The 20,832-nt window shown below is 44.7% G+C and overlaps 1 protein-coding gene across 21 annotated transcripts in view; it reads right to left on the reverse strand.

Annotated features, from left to right (window-relative positions):
- LOC143153680 (protein muscleblind) overlaps nt 1-20,832 on the reverse strand; it is a 648,624-nt gene that overhangs the window by 452,729 nt on the left and 175,063 nt on the right. Inside the window, exon 4 of one of the 21 annotated variants that reach the window (XM_076325118.1) lies at nt 2,269-2,613. The exons of 19 other annotated variants lie outside the window; for them this stretch is intronic. In XM_076325118.1, the coding sequence (XP_076181233.1) occupies nt 2,536-2,613 (78 nt within the window). In that variant the 3' untranslated portion in view covers nt 2,269-2,535. Of the gene's footprint in view, nt 1-2,268; nt 2,614-20,832 lie in introns of those variants that run through there. One more of the 21 variants, XM_076325123.1, reaches the window with a different exon arrangement.

Here is a 20,832-nt window from a genome sequence, read left to right on the forward strand (position 1 = left end):
GCTAGCATTTACCGACAATATTACCAACATCACCGGTTCGACAGTTGATTTCTTTTCTCTACCCGACTTCCTTAAACGAGAGACAACGATAAACATTTAATCTCCGCCGTAAAGCTCGCAAAGTCCCGTCAATTATTTCATTGTTCGGATACGCGTATTTTATCGCGACCTACTTCGTTCTAATTTTCAATTTCACGCTGATAATTCAACGCTTACTTTTAACGTTACTCGCCCGTTTCTAATTACACGCACCGATCCTCCGAGTTTCGCGGATCCTTCTTCTACTTTGCTACGCGTTATTATCATCGTCCTTGTCCCACTCCCCTCCATTCCGTATCCGCGTAATTAAATTTTAAGAATGCTCCGACGTCTCGTATTTGTTACGGCTTTCGTGTACGATCCAATAGAAGACACTGGCTCCGCGCGCGAATTTTATTATTGTTACAACGTTAAACTTCACAGCAACGTCTCCGTTGATTCCCGGCTCGTAGTCTACGACTCAATCTCATTTTCTTCCTTCTCCTCTTGCGCGTGGTACATCGCTATGTTACGTGCAACAAAGGCGTTGAACAAACAAACAATATTTCCTACCTTGCTGCGTTGAAATGTTCATTTCTCTTGTAGTTACTTCACTTTCCACGGCACAAGGGAAAAGAATTTACGCGGACCCGAGCGGAAGCCATTACGTAAGATAGAATTTAACATTACGCGAAAGAATGCTCCGAGAAGAAAACGGGAGAAGGAATCGCTAATTGGGCGTAGATTTGTCACGTGTACTCTCGAATCGATACAACGCGATGTCTGTTCAAGAATTCGTTACTTCGTCGTTACAGGTACCGATACAGAGGAGTCTACTACGATCGGGGATTGTTCCAATATTAGGTACTCAAATCCTACAAGTGTTATTGTACGTAAAACAATACCGTGCTATTATTTACCCGATGAAAATCAGTCCAAAGACGATACCGTTTGGCCTACATTCGATTACTCGTTGCACTCGACTCGATTAAAAAATTTCTTTCAATTTTTCGAGTATACGAAACTTGGCCCGAATAAAATGGTATTTGGTGTTCGTTTCAATCGGGAAAATCTCGAGGATCGGTTGATACGATACTCCTCCGAAAATACTAGAGAGAAAGTATAAAAATGTTTACTTTCATAGATACCGCACAATATCTACGAATGTCTACTTTCATCGGTACTATGGAAAGTATGATAAATGTCTACTTTCGTTGGTGCTACGGAAAATATAGAAATTTCAAGTTTCATCGATAGACAGAAGTGTTGAAAATGATCGTTTCGCGTCCCGTGCTCGCTCGGAGTTTTCCGTTCGTTCTCGCGTACAATCGAGTTCCATTAGCCAGTTTTGACGTTACCGACGGTCCCGATATACATCCACCGGATCGAAGACACGGGCCAGGTACAAGGTCGCTACGAGCGGTCTACAAGCGAGTTCTCGTGGCTTTTACGAGCGCTCGGCGTCGCCTCGTAAGTCGCACGCGCGCGCGTCGTGATACTTTAGCGGCTCGGGAGTTTTGTCGCCGCTCGTATGGCTCCGTGAAGGGGATCGAAAGGGTCGGGAGTAATCCCAGGGAGGCGTAAAACGACGAAATACGGGTGGAAAAAAGGGGTTATACCTTTTTCATGGTCCCTTAGTCACGTTCCCGGGCTGGGCGGCTTCAGGCATTTGCACTAAAATTTGCACCCTCTCGGGCCGCAATGGCCGATCAGATATGTAGTGCGACGTAATAGAGAGGCATTTGCGTTGATAATTCGATCGCGCCCACCCGCTCGAAATTGCGGCGAAGCAGCGAGCGTGCTTTGTTTGTTAATCGTAATTTCGGCCCGCGTTACACCGTGTATCGAGTGAGCCTGTTTGAATCGCTGTGTTACGAAGGAACTTGCGAAACGTGATCTCAGCTCTAGTCCCGCCAGGAACGGGGAACGATCATTTGCCGCTGACGGCACGGAAAATAATCACGGAACGTGAGAGCTGCGCCAGATTAGACCACGCGGGGCTTTTACCCTAACGGAAGACCAAAGAACCACCAGACAATGTAAAATAGTATTCGACAGGACACACCACGGATTTTCGTTCGAGTGAACTTGGATATTGTTCCAAACCGAACTATTACGTATACATTTTTCCTAAGTTTTCGAATAGGAATTTTTCAAATGCTCGAGCGCAACGCTGGAACGAGTTTTTAGGCCGAATGCACTGCTCGAAATAGTTGGAAGAGTATAGTAACGAATATTTAACATACTTGTGTAGAAATTAAATAATCGGTGAAAATCGTACGGTGTGTAGTTAAATTGTATTCGTTTCGATTTTTGTAACGTGCTTCTAAATCGAATGCACTGCTCGAAATAGTTGGAAGACCAGAGTACAGTAACGAATATTTCATACACTTGTGTAGAAATTAAACATTCGGTGAAAATCGTACGGTATGGTTAAATTATATTCGTTTCGATATTTTTACAACGTCTTTGGACATTTTAAGCAGCGCGCGATACGGTCGATCGGAGTTCGTTCGATTACCTGTATCGTTCTTCGCTCCCCTTGGATTGTACGTGAATTAAAAAGCTCGTAGTTGATACTTCGTTAACGCTTACCTGAAACAAAACGAAATTACGTAAGAAAATTGAAACAAAAGCTACGAAAAATAAATCGATAGAATTTGTATTTATTTCTATCGAGTCTCGGGAGGAGATTGATCGAACTGTTCTCTATCGTTGGTCGTTTGCGAGTTTCACCGATATCGCGTAACCGTTGCATCAACAACTGCACGGAATGGATTGTCATAATAGAATTCAATTCTCTGAACGGGATTTGCAACCCGACTGGATTTCAGAGGACACTGTTTGTTTACCGACGCAGCAACTTTTGCAATTCACGGGAATGTAAATAAATAGAACACGTACCGCCGAGCGATTAAAAATAATCATTGGCCGCGAAGAGACATCGGAGGATGTACGTTCGATGCATTATCGTCGACGATCTCGAATATCGGAGTGTCTTGGAAAACATTGCGCAGCTTTAGTCACTTTGCTCTCGGTCGATTTTGAACCGTCTATCGAAATAAAATATTCGCGTTGATACATCGTTGGAAAGCCCCCTTTGTGTCGAGTACGAGAATATATCTTGCGTTTGTTTCCATTTCCATTGTTCGTTTCGTTTATTTTCGGAACGAATTGTGAAAAAATCGTAGCTTCGGTGCTTCGGCACCGTCATCGGAAATAAAACTACCATCGCGTGATTAAAACTATAGTTCACCGAGTGCTCAGTCCGGATCTCGTCCGGTTCAATTATTACCCCTTTCGAGCAATGGGTGGACTCTTTAAGAGGGAGACGATTCAACTGTAACGACGACGTCGAACGTGGATGTGCGAAGCTTTTTTGCATCCGAAGAACCAGCACGGTGTTGCAAAGGAATGCAATTGCTTTTGACGGCAGCAGACCGTAGATCATCGTGCTACGAAATTACGTTTTGTCGTAATATAGTTGCGTCTTGATATATTAAAGATATTCGTAAAAAGATTTGTAAAAGATTTTCAAACAAGTGACATTTTCTGGTACACTCCGACGATTGGAGAATTTTTCGTAAAAATTATTAGCGCGAATATTAAACTTTGCGGTAAATGTCCGCAACGTTTGACAAAAATATCGTTTCTATCTCGAAAGACTGTTCAAAATTCTTAGAGACGCGAGTTCTCGATTTTGAAAAGATCTCGATCCTCGATCCGCGAATCGATCGAGTTATTCGACCGCTTCGAATCCAGAATATAAATCCACGATACTCTTTCCCGTGTTGGCCGTTAAAAGGCAACCTGTGCCGTGCACGCGCAACAATGCAACCACGTTTTTTTTTTTTTCGATCGAGCGTACAATAGAAGTTTTTAATATATCGAGCTACTTTTCAACCGGAGAACTTTGATTAAAATACGCGACCATTGTTTTCGTTCGCTCGAATCTTTTCGAATCGAATGGACTCGTTCAGACATCTTCGAACAACTTTTCGTATTTCGAATATTTGTCGTTTAAATCCACCAATAAAGAAACTACTTCGAACGATGTAATTTTCATAGAACCTCCGAGTAAACGATCGCATATGATCACGAAAACGTCGCCAATTTACGCGAGAGACGTCGCGATAGTTTTTCGTTCGCGCAGGTAAAAACGACGGTGAAAATGCATCGGTAACGAACGGAAATTACGCGTAAATTTCTTCGCGAGTGTCGCGTCGCTCTTCACGAGGAATGGGCGGTTTCTTTTATAAACAAACACCGGGCAAGAAGAACGTTCCCAGACTCGCGAAATATCTTTTCGAGCGAGGCCGCCGCTCGCTCCCTTAATTCCCAATATTTTTTCGAGACACACCCTTCAACTCGGGCTCAACTTGTTGCGCTTTACGAGCACGTCACCGCCCGCTGAAATTCCTATTTGTTCCGGTAGTCGGGGAGAGTAGCCAGGAACGTACCCGACGAAGATGGAGATAAAAAGAAAAAATAAAATAAAAAGGAGAAGGGACGATGGTGGTGGGTCGGGCCGTGAAACGGACGAACGAAGGGTGAAGAAAGGGTGTGCGAGCGTGGAGGGGAAAGAAAAGAAAAGAAAAAAAAAATATATATATATATATACGCACACACATATATATAAATAAATATATGTATGTATGTATATATGCAAAATAGAACATAGAACGAACACATCGAGGAGGGACGCCTCGACGTAGACGCGAGCAGTTCCTATTGGACAGCTCCGACAGATTCGGGAGGGTTCGCCGCGAAAATCGAGTCTCAAGGGCAAATCAAGCGCTACTGGCTCGGAAGGAAGAAGAGAAATAATAAGGGCGGGGCCGCGAGGGAAAAGAGCGCTAACAAGAGAAAAAAGCGGGGAACGACGGGGTGAAAAAAGAAAGGTTCGGGGGCGGTCTAAGAAACAGAGGCCGTGAAGAATGGGCAGCGAGGAAAGAGAGAAAACCAGCCGGAGATCTATTTAGTACGAGGTGTAAGAAACAAATTGCAGGAAAAGGTGGAGAGAGTAAGGGTGGCGAACGGTAGGGAGGTTTAATGACAGAGAATTGCAAGTAATGGCGGGTAACGCGCCCTATTTAACGCCTCCGCCTCACCTTATCCTATCACACGAAATAACCTCTGCATCCCCGTTAATATTTTCTTATCGCCGTAGCGAGCGCGGAGCCGCGCGCCGCGCCTGCCTTACGTGCATTACACGTCGACCCGACGCTATCTTCAGTCTGCTCGTCCGACCGAATTATTACGCTTCCAGGACACAATTTCGGCGTTCTTCGGGATAACGTTTGTCCCTCCAGGCTCAAACGCGACACGGATACGCTGCTCCCGTTAACCGTCCGATATTTTCAAATTCGAACGTCGAACCGGTCGAGAATTTACGTTTCGGGGAGAAAACTTCTCCAATCGAGCCACTTACAGGGGGATTGCACGGCGAACTTTTGTAAATGGGATTTCGAAAGCGAACTCTCGATTTTCCGATCTCGACCTTACCGGTCACATTTTTCTCTACGCGAAAACACGTTGGACGATTTCGCGACACATTTCTTCGAATTTTGGGTAAGTTTTTAAGCGTCGCTCTCGTTTAAAATGTACGACACTTCTATTTCGGTAACGAAAAATTAACCCGTACATATTTTAGTAATATTCGAATACTCAAATATTCGATATTTATCGGTAGTATTCGCCCGCCTGTAAGATATTCGAATACTAGATGTTTGTTGGTAATACATTCGATAAGATTCATTGGTAGTATTCGCCTACCTATAAAATATTCGAATGCTCGAATATTCGATATTCATCGGTAGTATTCGCCCGGCTGTAAGATATTCGAATACTCGAATACTAGATATTTGTCGGTAGTATTCGCTTACCTGTAAAATATTCACGTTTTAAATAATTCGTACGGTTCCGTTGCTAGGTTGGAACCCCTTGTAAATACAGGGTGAGACGTAGGTAATTCGCGGTACATACGTACTATATAACCGAAAGCAGGGCGATTCTTTACGACAGGATAAGTCGAAAATGTGGAGTACAATTTCCTCGCCCGAGAGAAACCTCTCGCAATGTTGGACAATAGTACGAGTATAAATTAGAGGTTTCCGTTTCGAGTATACTCGAATATACGGGCACTCGAGCATTAACGCGTCCGTGTTTTAACTCGTACAATTTTTAGTACACCGGATAATCGCGTATTAAAAAGTATTCGTTCCAGATGCACACGCGCGCAACGATTTATGCGTTTAAATATTCGTTCACCCAGTGTTCGAAGCGATGAAACAAAATTTTAACGTAATTTCTATCTCGCAAAATTAGTTCACGAATCTACATAAATAACTGTAAATCGACCGGTGAGTAGTTGCGATCGATTAATTTACTCTTTTTACGAGCGGTGAGTTGAAACAACGGGCTTTTAATTCCCCGATACAAGTCACACGTGTCTCTTCGGTGCCCATTGAAAACCGTAGTCTCCGATATAAATGCAATCGTCGAGAGTCGATACGTAGGAAGCATCGCTACGTGTGGATGCAACGAGTATCGTATTATGTTTCTAATTGCAACGCGATACATTTTTCTGTACCGAGGACTTAATTGCATTGTTAACCAAACGAAAAACTCTTCTTACCGTTGAGCGGATAATAAAGTCAGCAGCGTCACTGCTATTGGAAACGCGTTAAATTACTTTGATAAACATGACACGTAATTTGCACTCCACGGAGGCACGGTAATACTCGGTACGAAGAACGACCGAGGTGCTCTACTTCGGTAGGCGCGTATTCGACGGACTTTCCAAGTTAATTTTCTTCTAAAACGAGTCTCGTTCGAAAGAAATTTATTCGACGAGTTACACTTACACGGGTACTCGTAACGAGCAATACCCTCCCGAGTGTAAACACAACGAAACATCGAACGTTCAAAGTTATATTTTTGTATCTCGTATCGACAATTGTATCTCGAAAACTAGAAGTTCAGGATACTTATTTGTTTCCAAACACTCGTGAATTTTTCCTCTTTAACGTGCTTCAAGGTCATTGGAATTGGCGACGTCGTTAGTATCACGGATAATTATCGCAAGTGTTATCGATGCGCGTCTATCGCGAAGGTAATAGTATTCGAGATGTTGACTTCGGGGACAGCGTTCGTCCGATCGTCAGACTCCGATCTATGCTCGGAGACGATAAGACGTACACGCGACAGCTCGTTTCGCTTATGCGATCTTTTCTCGGCGTGTCCGGGCAAACGGCTCTCGGCGGGCACGAAGCCACGCCTCTGCGGGCACGAAACCACACCTTCGCCGCGCAGCAACGATCCCGCGGTGGGGTATTTCGCGAACAAAAGGCCACGTGTCCGTGTCGACTGCGTATTCCACGAAACCAGCAGCGCGAAACGAAACACGTTTAAATGTACGTTCGAAGACTTTTCGAAAATCAATCGACGCAAATTATTGCAACTCTTCCGCTCAAAATTCAGAAAGTACCTCGAACAAATTCGACGATCTCTTACAGCAACACGTTTGCCGTATTCTAAATTTTAAATTACGAATATTTTACATCGATCCTTAACTGCGAAGCGTCCGACAGGCTTCGTGCAACACGTTCCTCGAAATTTCAACAAAAACATGGTTTCCTCGTAGCGTCTTAGGTCCTATTTACGCAACCGTGAAATATTTTCCGATAAGAGATTGCAGTACGCGTGTCTCATTTTTACGCAACAACGTCTTTGCGCCTTTATCGAAGTCCGATAGACCCTGTGTCAGCGTTGGTACGAGAAAGGTTTAATTTTACGGTACGCGTGTGTTCGTACCCGAGGACCAAGAACAATAACAACGAACAACGGTCGCGATTATTCGTCCGGTTGGATCGTCGGTATCGCTGAGAATATTCGAGGATACCCGGGTGGATCGAAACGATCGTTTCGATCCACCCTGTATACGTGGCCGCTACATCGTCGGGCAGGGAGTTAAAAGGCAAATCAACCGGGAATACTACTCATCGCGGATAATCCGCCACGGCGGACGGAAGATCGTGCAAACGGATCGTCTATCGATCGCCCAAAGGCTTCACGAACCGGAGAGCCTCTCCGGTGAATCAAGATCTCGCGCCTCCTTTACGAGGCATCCGGCGAAAATCGTTGCGAAAGACTGAAATCACATTAAGCGAGCAACGTAACGAAGGTGAATGCAAACTGGGCACGAAAGGAGCACGGATGGCCGGGACGCATAAAGGGAAAGGGAACCGGGGACGGGTTGGAGAAAGAGGCCGAAAGATAAAAAGAAAGGAACGAGAGTGGGGAGGAAGGGGGGAGGGGAATGAAGTAGGGGGAGGAAAAAAGACTTCGGGGCTTCGACGTCGAGCCTCGACGCGTATACGAGTCAAGGCGAAACGAGGTCTGGTCTCGTGAACCTTACATAAACCAACCTGGTCCGCGTCGTTCGACCTATCCCTCGTTATCCCTCTTCCTCCCTCTAGCGAAATACAGTATTAAGCTGCGCCCCGCATAAAACGCTTTTAATTTCGCGTTTCTTTCTTCGACGCGGTTTGTCGGCAGTGGTCGTTTCCATCGCGGCCTCGCCGTCAGCTTCTTGCGTTAACCAGTTTAAATCTGGCCGCGACTGATGTTTATTAGGAGTTTGCATTCCGTTCGAGAAAGTGTTCGTGCACACCGCCGTCCGAAAAACTTGCCCGTACCGGCGCAAATGCACCGGAGTCATCGCCAATTAGCTCGCGCGTCCGGTTGTATTCTGCCAATCGGAAGTCGAAGCGCGTCTACGCAATCGTGATAGCCGAGACGAGTCTTTGCGACATCAGTTGCATCCCTGATACGTCTCTGTACGCGTACAACGCGAGATTTTCACTCTTATTTTATTTTTACTTTATTTTTAATTCATTTTTATTTCGTTAGTTTTCACCCTTTTCGAACTTTTCTCAAGATTTTTCACGCCGTCTTGGGTGTCCCAATTATCACCGGCCGATTTACTCTTCGAATAACACTTACACGGTTTTAAGAATCTTGAGAGATAATAATAGAATAAAACGACGGTACAGAAGTCATTAGCTCGGAACTATCCAACCCTATCGACGACTGAATTTATCGCAAGAAAACCATCAACCGCGACCCGAACGACCACGGCAAAGAAAATTTTTGCGATGGAATTTATCCAAACGATTGCTCGCGTACAACTGTGGATATCTTTTCGAAGATTCTAATGTTTTTAAAAATGTTCTAACGCAAGGTGTCGCTACTCTTTTTAAATACGTTTGTTGAATTTTTCGAGTTTTCCATTCCTAGTCCCAATCCTAGAGGCAGACCGATAATAACCTCCCACAGTTGCGCGATTTTGTTTACCGTTGTGCTTCGGTTGAACGCAGTATAGTGGCATACCATCCAAATGAATTGTTATACGAGCAAATGTACGTATAGTTTTGCCGATGGTAAATAGCGAACGTATACACTCATTAGTAGAAGTATCAGTGCTCTAGTGTATACGCTAAATGTATACCCTCGGTAGCAAACATGAACGTACACTGACTAACTGTAAGTTCGCGCTTCGATTATGACGTGTAGAAAAATGAACGAGATTCGCGTCTAGAAAAGGAACATTCCCCTGATACTGTACACTTTGGTGCAAAAGCTTTCCGTTGAAGTTGGGGCTAGAATCGGCAAAATACGACTTTAAAAAAAATAAGTCGTACCGCGAATGGTACTCGATGAAAGGTGGAAAATTTGTTTTTGAAAATTCAAAAATAAAAATGTAACTCGTAGCGAAAGAAAAATCCTCCAGTACTCGGTCGGTAGATTTTTAAGTATTAGAGGGTGGCTAGGAAACGTTAGCGAAATTTATATGTTAATGTAAAATAATATCGTTTAAAATGTTTGAAAACATCGCGAATAAAATGATTGATAAATTTTCCGGTTCGTGCATTGCATCTGTGCTCGACCATTGCATTTAATACATTGCACCCAATTTTCTTCGTCAATTTCTTTGTTGCTCAATGATTATTGTATACATTAATCTCTTTTTGTTCTTTTCTTATTCGCCTTTAATTGCCCGGTGGTGGAAGTGAGAATTAGTTTGGGTCGATTCCAGGGACCCTTCTCTGTACCTCTCTTTCGTTGTGTTGAAATCCGATCCCCAGCCAGTGACGCTTTAACACTCGGTCAATTTGGACCCCAACGTAAACTCGCGTCGCATTATTTATTTCTATTTGTTTCATGACACGGATAAGAAAAACAGTAACAGTATATGTAAAAATTTCACGCGTGAAATTTTGTTCTCGTGATTACCTTCATTGGCCACTAGCACGTGAAAAGCTAAATTACGATTGGTAATAATCAGAAATCGTGTAAAATTTTCGAACAATAATTTTCTAAACGCGATGAATTTTTCTACGGTACTGATACGTTTCTTCTCCTCGCGGTGAGTAATTTCAGCCGGGAATTGTTTATTTCGGAACTGATAAATCGATGTAATAACGAATAAGAAAGTTTCGGGTCTATAACGACCCACGCTGAAAGCGTTACCGACCGAGCTCGGTTCTGTCTTGACCCACGTTCGCAAAACCTCGACTCGCGATGAGTAACCGTTCATTTTGGATCCGATGAATCGATACAATGACGAAATAAAAAGGAAAGGAAGATTCGGGTCTGTAATGACCCACGCGTGTACAGCCGGTGAAAGCGTCGCCGTGCGAGCGTTAAAAGAATTCGCCGCCCCCGCTGAACGCGTTACGGCGCGAAATATCGGATTAGGAAGTTTCCTGATAAAGGTACCGGTGGGAGGCCTATCGAAATACCTGGAAGCGTGGTACAGAAGTTTCCTCGTCGTTGGTATCGGCACGCGAGTCAAAGGTGATACCGGTAGTTTTCTCTCCTCCTGACCGCGACAGGAATGGAGAAAAATGCCGCTGAAAATATTCGATTTCCGCAGGAAGGAGGCGAACGCGTTCTCTCCGAAAGTAGGCGAGCCCCTTAAAGCGTTCGGCACGTAGTAGCCGAGCCTCGAAGAGGGGGCGGAACGATCCTCAACTTCGCACGGCCCTGATCGAACTTACGAGAATCTCCGCCGACCCCTGCCTACCTTTACTCTCATCATATTCCAACGGCCATTCTCGCCTCCCTCGTGTTTTTCCTTTCGCCTCGGTTCACGAGTTGCGGGACAATTTGTCGAGCGGAGTCGTTGAATGTTAAAAACCTGGCGAGCCCGTGTGCCAATACCGACGCCTTGCTTTTTTTTTCCTTACCCGAGAACGCGATGATGCAAAGAAGAAAAAAAGTGGACGCTGCCGAACAAACGAGTCGAACGATGCGCGTAGAATCGGGAATAGCGCGTGCAAGGCATTTGATAAAAACGCGTTATCTTTGAGCTCGATCCTTGAGCAAAAAGCAGTCTGCGCGCCGTGTAGGAACCGGGCGCGGAGGCTAATACGTAGACGGAGAACCACTGCCGGAGAAACGAAGCCACAATGCCAACCGATTGATTTACGTTGCTCGTTACGCGGTCCACTGCTCCGAAAAGAGAAAAATAAATTGATAGAAGGCCAGGGAGTGGGAGTAGAAGAGAAGCGGAAGAAAGATAAGAGAGCCGGGGAGAAAGAACGAAGAAGGGAGTAGGCGATTCGCTGCCGCGAAGGAGAGCAGGGTCTCGTGAATGAGCGTGTGGGAGAGAGAGACGACGGGAGAGTGGGGAGAGTAGGGAGAGAAGGGCGAGGCAAAGGGCCGTGCCGCCGCCGCCGCCGCCACCGCCACCGTCGTCGTCGTCGTCGTCGTCGTCGTCGTCGTCGTCGTCGTCGCCGCGTGATGAGAAATGCAAAGCGAAGCGGGCTGGATTTTGTCAAAGAAATACCGAGCTCGTTCGATCACGTCCGCTCCACTAATCGCGACTTTTGTTAAGATCAATGATCGCGTTTTTCTTCATTTCCGTGCTAGAAACGTCGCCCGAAACTTATCCAATAAAGTCGTCGATTTCGTCTTCTCGAATTCGGCCCACCCGGCTACGTGACTACGCTGTGAAACAAATTTCACAGCCGCTCTCGGTCCGTGCCGTTGAACATACTAATTCGGTGATAGATGAACCGTTTCTTCCTCGTCTCGATTTTTCGTTTCGCTCGTGGCAGTTTGTGTCTCTTCGTTCGCCGTTTCGTCGAACCGGGATCTAGAAATCTAATCGCACGAGCGAGTCGGTGGATCGCGAAACGGAATAATACGAGAAAGCGACGCGAGAAAGCGGCGCGTGAGCGATCGAGAGGTTCGAAGGTTCGCGCCAAACCGACTCGACGCGACCGTAGTTCTCGATACCGGCGTTGCGCGCGCTCCAATCTACGGCACGATGTAAAGTCACCAGATTGTACAAAATACCGTCTTTGACTTGGCCGATGCACGTTCCGTGTTTTGTGACAAAATGGCGGATCGACCAAAACTTGCCACACGCTCGATAGAGCGCGCTGCGATCGACGAACGTTAACTTCGTACGCGGTACGGAATAAAAGTCGACGAAAGAATCCTATTTATTTCAATATCGATCGATCACTTTTCAGTTTTTGCGTAACTTTCTCTGAAAACTACTTCGTCGAAAGGTCAAAGCTATACGGACTTTTCGGAGGAAAATCAAGCGAGATTAATTATTCGAATTCGATCTTATAGGTTAGGTAATAGTAATTTACTTCTTGGATTGAACATCGGAAGAGGAAAAACAATAATCGATAAAGTTGCTCGGAAACTTGGAACGTTTTAACAGAGAATTTCTCGACAAAGAATCGTACATTTGTAAATTTGAATAAATTTGTAAGAATTTGTTTTATTCTTTTTATTCGATACCTACCTTTTCTATCAATTTATATTTATTCTTTAATATTGTTCGGATACCTATGTAGCTATTAGCTGCACTGTTTTACAAAATTATGCAAACGCGTAAATCTAACGATGAAATCTTACCTTCAAAATTGTAATATTTGAATACACTCGGCGGCTTTAATGCGAAATATGTGCAACGACGAAATAAGCTTCTCTATAAACGGAATGCTCTGGTTTTATTCCCGCAAATGTATCTGGTTAGTATTTAAAAGCTCAAGCTGACCTTAGCAAGAATCTGGGATTTTAGGTTAAGCTTTAGGTAGGCACGTGTTGTGACACTTTAATATGGTATAATAAAGCCGTTGTTAATTAATCAATTCAAAATGAGCGAGAGGCGTGTTTGCCCAACATGCAAATCGAGTAAAAGCAGCGATGAAGTAAAGAGACACGACACTACGTATAATAATGACTTAGTTTTGTTCGAACAAAACTGGGACGTACACTCCATCGGGTTAAGCAGGACACGATGTAATTTATGATAACTAAGAAAGAAGGCAATTATTCGTAGAAAAAAATAAGTGACAACCGGGGAATAACGTTTCGTTTTCGAGAAATATGGCCTTGAAAATCCTACTCAAATACAATCGAAGGAACCCTAAGAATTCTCCATCGAATCGTTACGATTTAGCTCGACAAACGGTGTACTTGCAAAAGCAATTTAATACTTTAAATTTAATAGTGAAGCGATGCGAAAGTTGTACTTGCATCAATTTGTTACTTGACAAAATAAGTACGTCGTTAGCACGTAAGAATGCGGTGAATTACTTTCATAGACCGATTTTAATACTTACGTGGGGAACCGAAACAAAGGCTTCTTTGTCGAGTGCGCGTGCACCCAACAGATTTTCAACGTCAATACTCATGAAACGTAATCTTTGTTTCGACAAAATTCTTATCCAGTTTTATGTCACTCTTGAATGAAAAATTATTCCTTTCCTGTTGCGTTACAAACGCTAAAATTATAATCTTTACGTACCTCTCTACAAAATAAATGTTTATCCATTTTATCTATTTTACATCGATCAACCAATCTCTGGACTAGCGTTTCTCAAACTGTGTTTTTCGATATAAAAAAAAAATTAAACGAAATAAAGTTTGCGTATCCTCGTTATTTTTAACATTTAATCTTTTCCGGTCATTATTTGCATTGTTTCGTAGAGTGTAACTTTTATTTTCAACCGATTGATAAAATTTGACAATTTGCGAACCTACATATTTTTGTTTCGATTTCGTCTTAAAAAATGAAGCACGTTTGAACACTGTCCGTATACGTTTTCCATTTTAAAAATCGTTAGTCGCAAAAGGATGTACGCGTTCCACGAATATATCGAAAAATGAAAAACGTTTCTACGGGCAATTTTTTGTATCGTATTCATAGTTTATCTATACATATAATCAAATCGCACGAAACAATTGTATCGAAACTTCATTCGTGTTCTTGTAACTCTGTTTCCATCTATTCTCCGGTTTCATTCGAGTTCAAATTTTCCACCACTACGAACACCGATCCGATACATCTCCGATACTTCCAAACATATCCGACCACACGCGACCATAAGCACATATCCAATATCTCCGTAAAGAATCTGTTGTCATCGTATATTTTCGCATTTCATTGGTTTTATTATATAACTTCTGAAATTTTATTACTATTACCCATGCTGTTACGATCACAAGAGCCTCGTATATCAAAAGCCGTTATCTTTTTATATTTATATCACTAATATCTACTTATATTTGAAATTCTTGTAACTCTTTAAAAAAGAATAAAGGATCGGTTTATATAAATATCAAGGTTAACTAACTTTTTCGTTAAAAAGCCAAAAGAAAGTGTTGAAATCGAATCATTTATTCGGTACCCATAATTCGGTGAATTTTTAGGTACGACTAGTGTAGGATGATTTTAATTTTTATTCCTCAGACTCGATGATAAAGTTCACGAGACGTTAGTCGCTCTATTTTCTCCACGACCATTTATTTCGTGTATACACCGCTTCTCGGTTAATAATCTCTCAATAACAATATAAAAAATCGATTTTGAACGTAAGGAAAACACGAGTCCGTTTTGTTGGCCGGCTCGTCGTTAGAGCCGCGACGAAAACTCACGGACCCTATCGCTTCCTTATCTAAATCCGTCCAATCTGGCGTGATACGAAACCCGTTCTCAATCTTGAGCAAACGCAAAGAGCCGATAGACGAATAAACGAACGGATCTCGGGGCCGGTTCATCGATATTCGCAGCAGACGCGTGAGAAGCCAAACGGAGCGGGAGCCCGAAGAGACAGAACGGAGGAAAAAAGGAAGAGGTAGAAGATAGAAGGTGGATAAAGGAGGAAAGAAGGCGCCAATATCTTTCGAGAAGTAATCCTAGTCATTAGTGTCCCGATCAGTTTGCTCTAATACTGCCAGCCCGGTATATCCTTCTTCTGGACTCACTTCTTCCCTGCACGCTCGGAAACCGATCCACCTCCGCCCGTCAGGTGACTAATGGATCCAAGGACTAGTCCTGATTGTAAATGCAGATGCAGTCGATACACACGGACCTGTACATCCACAGTCACGCGATTACTTACGACCGTGAAGCGGAATAGGGGATGAAAATACGCGCGCCTGATTCTTCGATATTAACAACAGTGTTTCGCGGAGAACGGTTTTTAACCAGGGAATTTACATCCACGATCCAACGGCAGGAAGAGAGCCACGTTGGTAAAAAAGACCGAGGAAGATACAATTAATTGCGTGTGGCGAACCATGGTCTTCCAACTTTTTTCTTAATTATAAGTCGGGTCCGGAATATTCCTTCCTCTTTTCTTCTTTACGTTGGGTACACCGGGATAAAGCACGGGACGTAAAACGTAATCGAGTTTCGAAAGTTTCAAATTTCATCACTTCTCCTCCCACGGAAATCCATTATTACGATCAGTTCGTTAATATCGCGTTTAATTCGACGGAATGTTTAACAAGCGGTAGTTCGGGTTCGTTCAGCCCGACCGAAGTTGCACCCGTCGCGCCTTGTATTCGATTACTTTGAATTCATCGAAACGTTCGAAAACGCGTCAAATCTCGCGCTCATCGGTGTCCATCGTTCCCGCGCGAAATAAAACATTTCTACGCTCTACGTTCTAGATTAAAACTCTACGCGCGAATTTACACGGACCGGTTCTCGTCGCGCGCAATCGATACTTTCACAGAAGCGATTCGAATTTCGATAGATTCGATCCCAACGAGATCGCGTCCGGTCTCCTCTTCGTCGAGAAAATCTCGGGAAGACGCGCGTGTACGAAAATATGAATTTTCAGCGACGCGTTAAATTCTCGAGTATCCGATCGTATTCGTTCCAGGACGGATAACCGTGAACGGATCGTTCGAATCCGGTGTAAAAATTGCGATTCGAAAACGGGAGTAACCCGTGGTACGTCTCGGTTAGGAAAAACCACGCGGACGCCATCAAAGCGGTAAATTGAAAGAAGCGTCGCGTAAAGTTTCAATGGTAACGCCACGGATAGGTAAGCCAGCGACGAATAACCGTGACGATAGGATCGTCCGCGCGGACCTAGCTTTATTATCGTCCGAAAAGCCCGCCCCTCCCGCTATTAGTTGCGTTTACGGCCGCAAGGAGAATAAAAAGTAATGCCACGTGCGCGTAGCGACGAGAGGAAGGTTAAGAGTAGTGGGGTTCGGCGCGAGGAACGGAGAGGCTGTAGACCGACGAGGAGAGAGCTACGCGAGAGCGTGCCTACGGGTAATACGGCTCACCGAGCAACAACCGCTTTTACGATGGACCTCGTATCCGCGGATACGGTTTATCCGCGCGGCTCTGGAAAGACAGAACGTTACGAGGAAATCGAAGGACATCGGCGCAGCTTGGCCCGTCCTTCCCAACGTATATACGCGGGTTAAGACACCCGCGGTCCTTAATTTGAGAACGAGAACCCGACACCGTGAGAGCTCGAGACACCCAGGGGGGAAAACGAGCAAAATACCGAGCCGCGAGGAAACCATCGTCCTTGCATGTTTTACGACCAGATCTCCTCGCCATCGATGGCCTCCTACCTACCTACCTACCTACCTACCTACCGCGCTTTTTACCATCCATAAATTTAATCAAGCCGCGATTGACGCGCACCAAGAACGGGGATAACGGTGAGCGTCTTTGGACACGAGAAAAGTCTTTCTCTCGCTCGCCGGGCCGATGCACGGAGAGGAAGCGAGGCAAGACCTCGGTTCGATGCTTTCGATCAATGTCTAGACCGCCTCTTGTCACGAAAACTTGCGGCACTGGGTGAACCGAGGCGAGGCCAGAGCCGGTTAAAGGGAGGAAAAAAATTGATAAAACGCGTGCCTCGCTTCCTTGAGGAAGGACGATAAGGCGAGGAGGAGCCACCCTGCGGCACATCGGTTCGTACCTGCTCTCCATGTTGATAAGATACCGATATACATATGCGCGCGACAAGTTCAACGCCCCCTTCGATTTTCCAAAGCTCGAGCAGAAATACACGGGGTGTCCACGGATTTGGTCCAAGTCGATTTTCGCCGTTGCACGACCGACCGGTAGAGATCCACGGTTTTACTCGACCGATGGTTATTTTTTAAAAGCACCAAACGGTCGTCGTTATTTTTATTTTTCGTTTCAAAGTCTACGTTTCTAAAAATTCTGCTTCACACGTTCGGTAACCAAGGATCGCCTTCACCTCGACTTTGATCGTTCTTCTCCAACCGAACACACCGATACGTGTATAAATGTATCTACTGGGTTCGGAAATAGGTCTTCCAAGATGTTTGCGCAAAAGTTAAACTCTCGGCTAAAAAATTCTGGACGCCGATAAATAAATCGCGCGACGCGCTGCTAAAATTCGAAACGATTCTGCGAAAACGTCGAGGGTAGTTGACTCGGAACTTTGTAAACATTCGGTCGGTTCGTTAACTACTTCCAAGAGGAACGATAAGTTCGACGAAGTTCCAAGAGGAATACGATTTCGCGAAGATCGAATTTTTTCATTTTCCATCCGAATTGTCCAACTCCTCGGGAGATCGATTCACTCTTATTCCGACAACTTTGAAACAACGACAATGACAATTAACAAAGATAAATAATAAACAACGAATAGATTCGACGACGACGTTACAACCACGATTGAAACGACAAAACGGTGTAACTTCGGATTCATCCGAGTCCAATTGCTTCCGAGTGTTCCCATTAATACCTAGATTCTAATTACAACTGCTCGATATGTCCTGTCTGACGTACGAGTGAACTTTACCGAACGAGTTCTTAATTGTATCTCTGACCTCCTAATCAAAGTCAAAGGTTTCCGGGCGACTCGCTACCACCCTTCAATTGCACCCTGAGCGCAATTTCCCTGGAGAGAGGTAGCGAGATAGAATCCTCATTGTTTTCCCAGTGGATGGAGTTTTAGAGTTTCTCGGCCCTGGTGGTCCCGAAAAATATCATTCTCGCTTGAAAAATCGACACACGTATCGACGAATACACAGAGCGACCGTCTTTTCTCCGTGTACGTCTATGCGGATGTCTAACGAAGAAAGACCCCTCTGCATCTCGATTTTTACCGAAAAGTAAGTAACTGTACCGATCGCGACCGTGACGTGACCCAACGGACGAGGTCTTTTTTAATTTTCTACAGCTCCGAAAATAAATCTCGGATAACTCACGTTCGTATATATTTTTCTCGGTCGCGTGCCATAGATTTACTCCCCGAAGTATGGACGTGCAAACGAGACGTACACATAGCCGGTACACCGATCGACTGTTTCAAGACTATTCGAGTTCCGTTGCGTGTAACCAGCCAAGGACGAAGAAATTACGCTGGTCGAATAGCATTTAAATTCGTCGAAAGCACGAACGGTGCAAACAAATGCAGAAAAAACCATACATTGTTTAACCTACGTAATCGATAAGTAATCGATTGTACATCGAGGAGCAAAAATGATGACTAAAAACGCGTAAGGATGGAACACGATGATTCTTGGTCAGCAGCTTGTGCGAAACGCAGTCACGCGAACGAACGCGCAAGAAAAGCTATTAACTGAACGTAGTTGAGAAATAATCGATTGTAATGGATCGAGGAGCAAAAGTGACGGCCAAAACGCACGCAAAGATGGAACTCGATGATTTTTGGTCGCCATCTTGCGCCAAACGTAATACGTGAACCGGTGCAGATCCACGGATACGAACACAGTTGCGGATATTTTACGACGATATGAAACCGAGCGGCGAACGAGAGGCCCTGCACCCTTAGAAATGAATTCGAACGTAGAAGAGGGCGAAATCGATCGCCGTTAAAGCCGCTGACCTCGATAAACGGCCGCGTATATCGCGCGTAATTGTACAATACGCCACTTAGGCAACAGATTTCCATCTCGGCGGGTATATTGCGCGAGCATTATCTTACGCTTTCACGGAGAAGCAACGAGAAAAATCTGGTTCGTGGATCTTAAGCGACCGTCTAGCCGTTCGTGCGTTGTTCCGGCGTAAAATTATAAAGACGGCTCCGCGAACTTGTTATTCCATTAGACGGAGCTGGGTTATTAACGCTGGCGCGACTCTCAAGGACGCGGCTAATTAAGAAACGACGTCACTATTAGGCAAATATCCGCGTTATCCTTCAATTGGTAGTTTGAAATACTTGTTGCGTAATCTGTAACGGACAACCCGTACGATGGGGTTCGGTTCGATTTTGATCGAACCGAGTAGTCCTACGAGGTGTTTCGACTTCTCGTGGCAACGAAAAAGTACGATTAAGGACCGTTTACAATTCGATCTCCGAACCGTCAAATGTTTCTTTCGAAAGAAAACGTCCGAAGCGACCTCTTCTCTAGCGAGGAGACGAGCTTCGAAACGGATTGCGAAGAGACGTTTGAAAATCCTGAAGTACATACAACTGTTCGAGAATCAGCGAAAGGAGGTGTTTCGAAAAAAATTCCTCAGGTTTCGAGGACAGAGCATTGCATCCCTTTCTCCAAGGAAGATTCGAGGAGCACGATACACTCGCGAGCTCGGAGAAACATCGAATATTTGATCCATCCGGATCGCAATTGGATCGATGCTGAATTTAACACGAGTGTCTCTATCTCGGTTTCCAAGACGGTTAACCAAATAGGTGTTTCGTTTGCAACTTTCGAGATAGTTTACGCCCCTTGAACGCGAATATCGGTCGATGACAACCTACAAGTTCGACCCTTATCGATGCTACATCCGTGAGTTTCGTGAAAATCGGAGATCACCAATTGGCCGTTGTTCCTTGCGAACGTCGGGATAAGTTCGCGTCAACTTCTCGGAAAATACTGTATCGCGAAACAAGTATTCGCGTGGCAAGATTGTCCTGCGAGTTTGGCCTACATATGCAACCGGACCGACCGTTGGGACCGTGTCGGGGTCTGTCGTTCCGTAGAATTTCCAAGTGACGCGAAACGGAAGCGTAACGCTGGAAATCCAATGTGGAAGTTACTCCGTTTGCCAGTTTCGACCGATTTTAAACCGTTCCCGTAGTTTTCTCGTCGTTCGATTTACGCTGGTTCGCGATACTCCGAGAAGTTCCGCGGGAACGAGGAGCGCGAAACTTCAACGACGTGTTTGGACGTTTGACTTACTGTCCTACCGACTTGTTTATTTATGTCTCGAAGTAAATCAGCTCGAGGAGAAATATACGCACCGACGCGGAAACTTGCGAACGCCTATGGTACCTACAGCTTCGGATGAAAAGTTTGCCTTTGCCGCTTGAAAATTGTACACTCTGCGTATCGTTCGAACCGTGGCCCTTGAAATTGATACTCCTCCTCGTGCTCGTGTTTCGTTCGAGCGGGGCTTACATCCATCGAATTAACGATCAAACGCGTGCGTGCAAACATTCGAAGATTCGTCGATTTAAGAGAAGAAACTTGGGGAACTTCCCCGTTGATGGATAGTATTCGCGATACAGTGTTCGCGATTTTATG

This window comes from Ptiloglossa arizonensis, chromosome 13, assembly GCF_051014685.1.
Source record: "Ptiloglossa arizonensis isolate GNS036 chromosome 13, iyPtiAriz1_principal, whole genome shotgun sequence".
Taxonomy (NCBI): domain Eukaryota; kingdom Metazoa; phylum Arthropoda; class Insecta; order Hymenoptera; family Colletidae; genus Ptiloglossa; species Ptiloglossa arizonensis.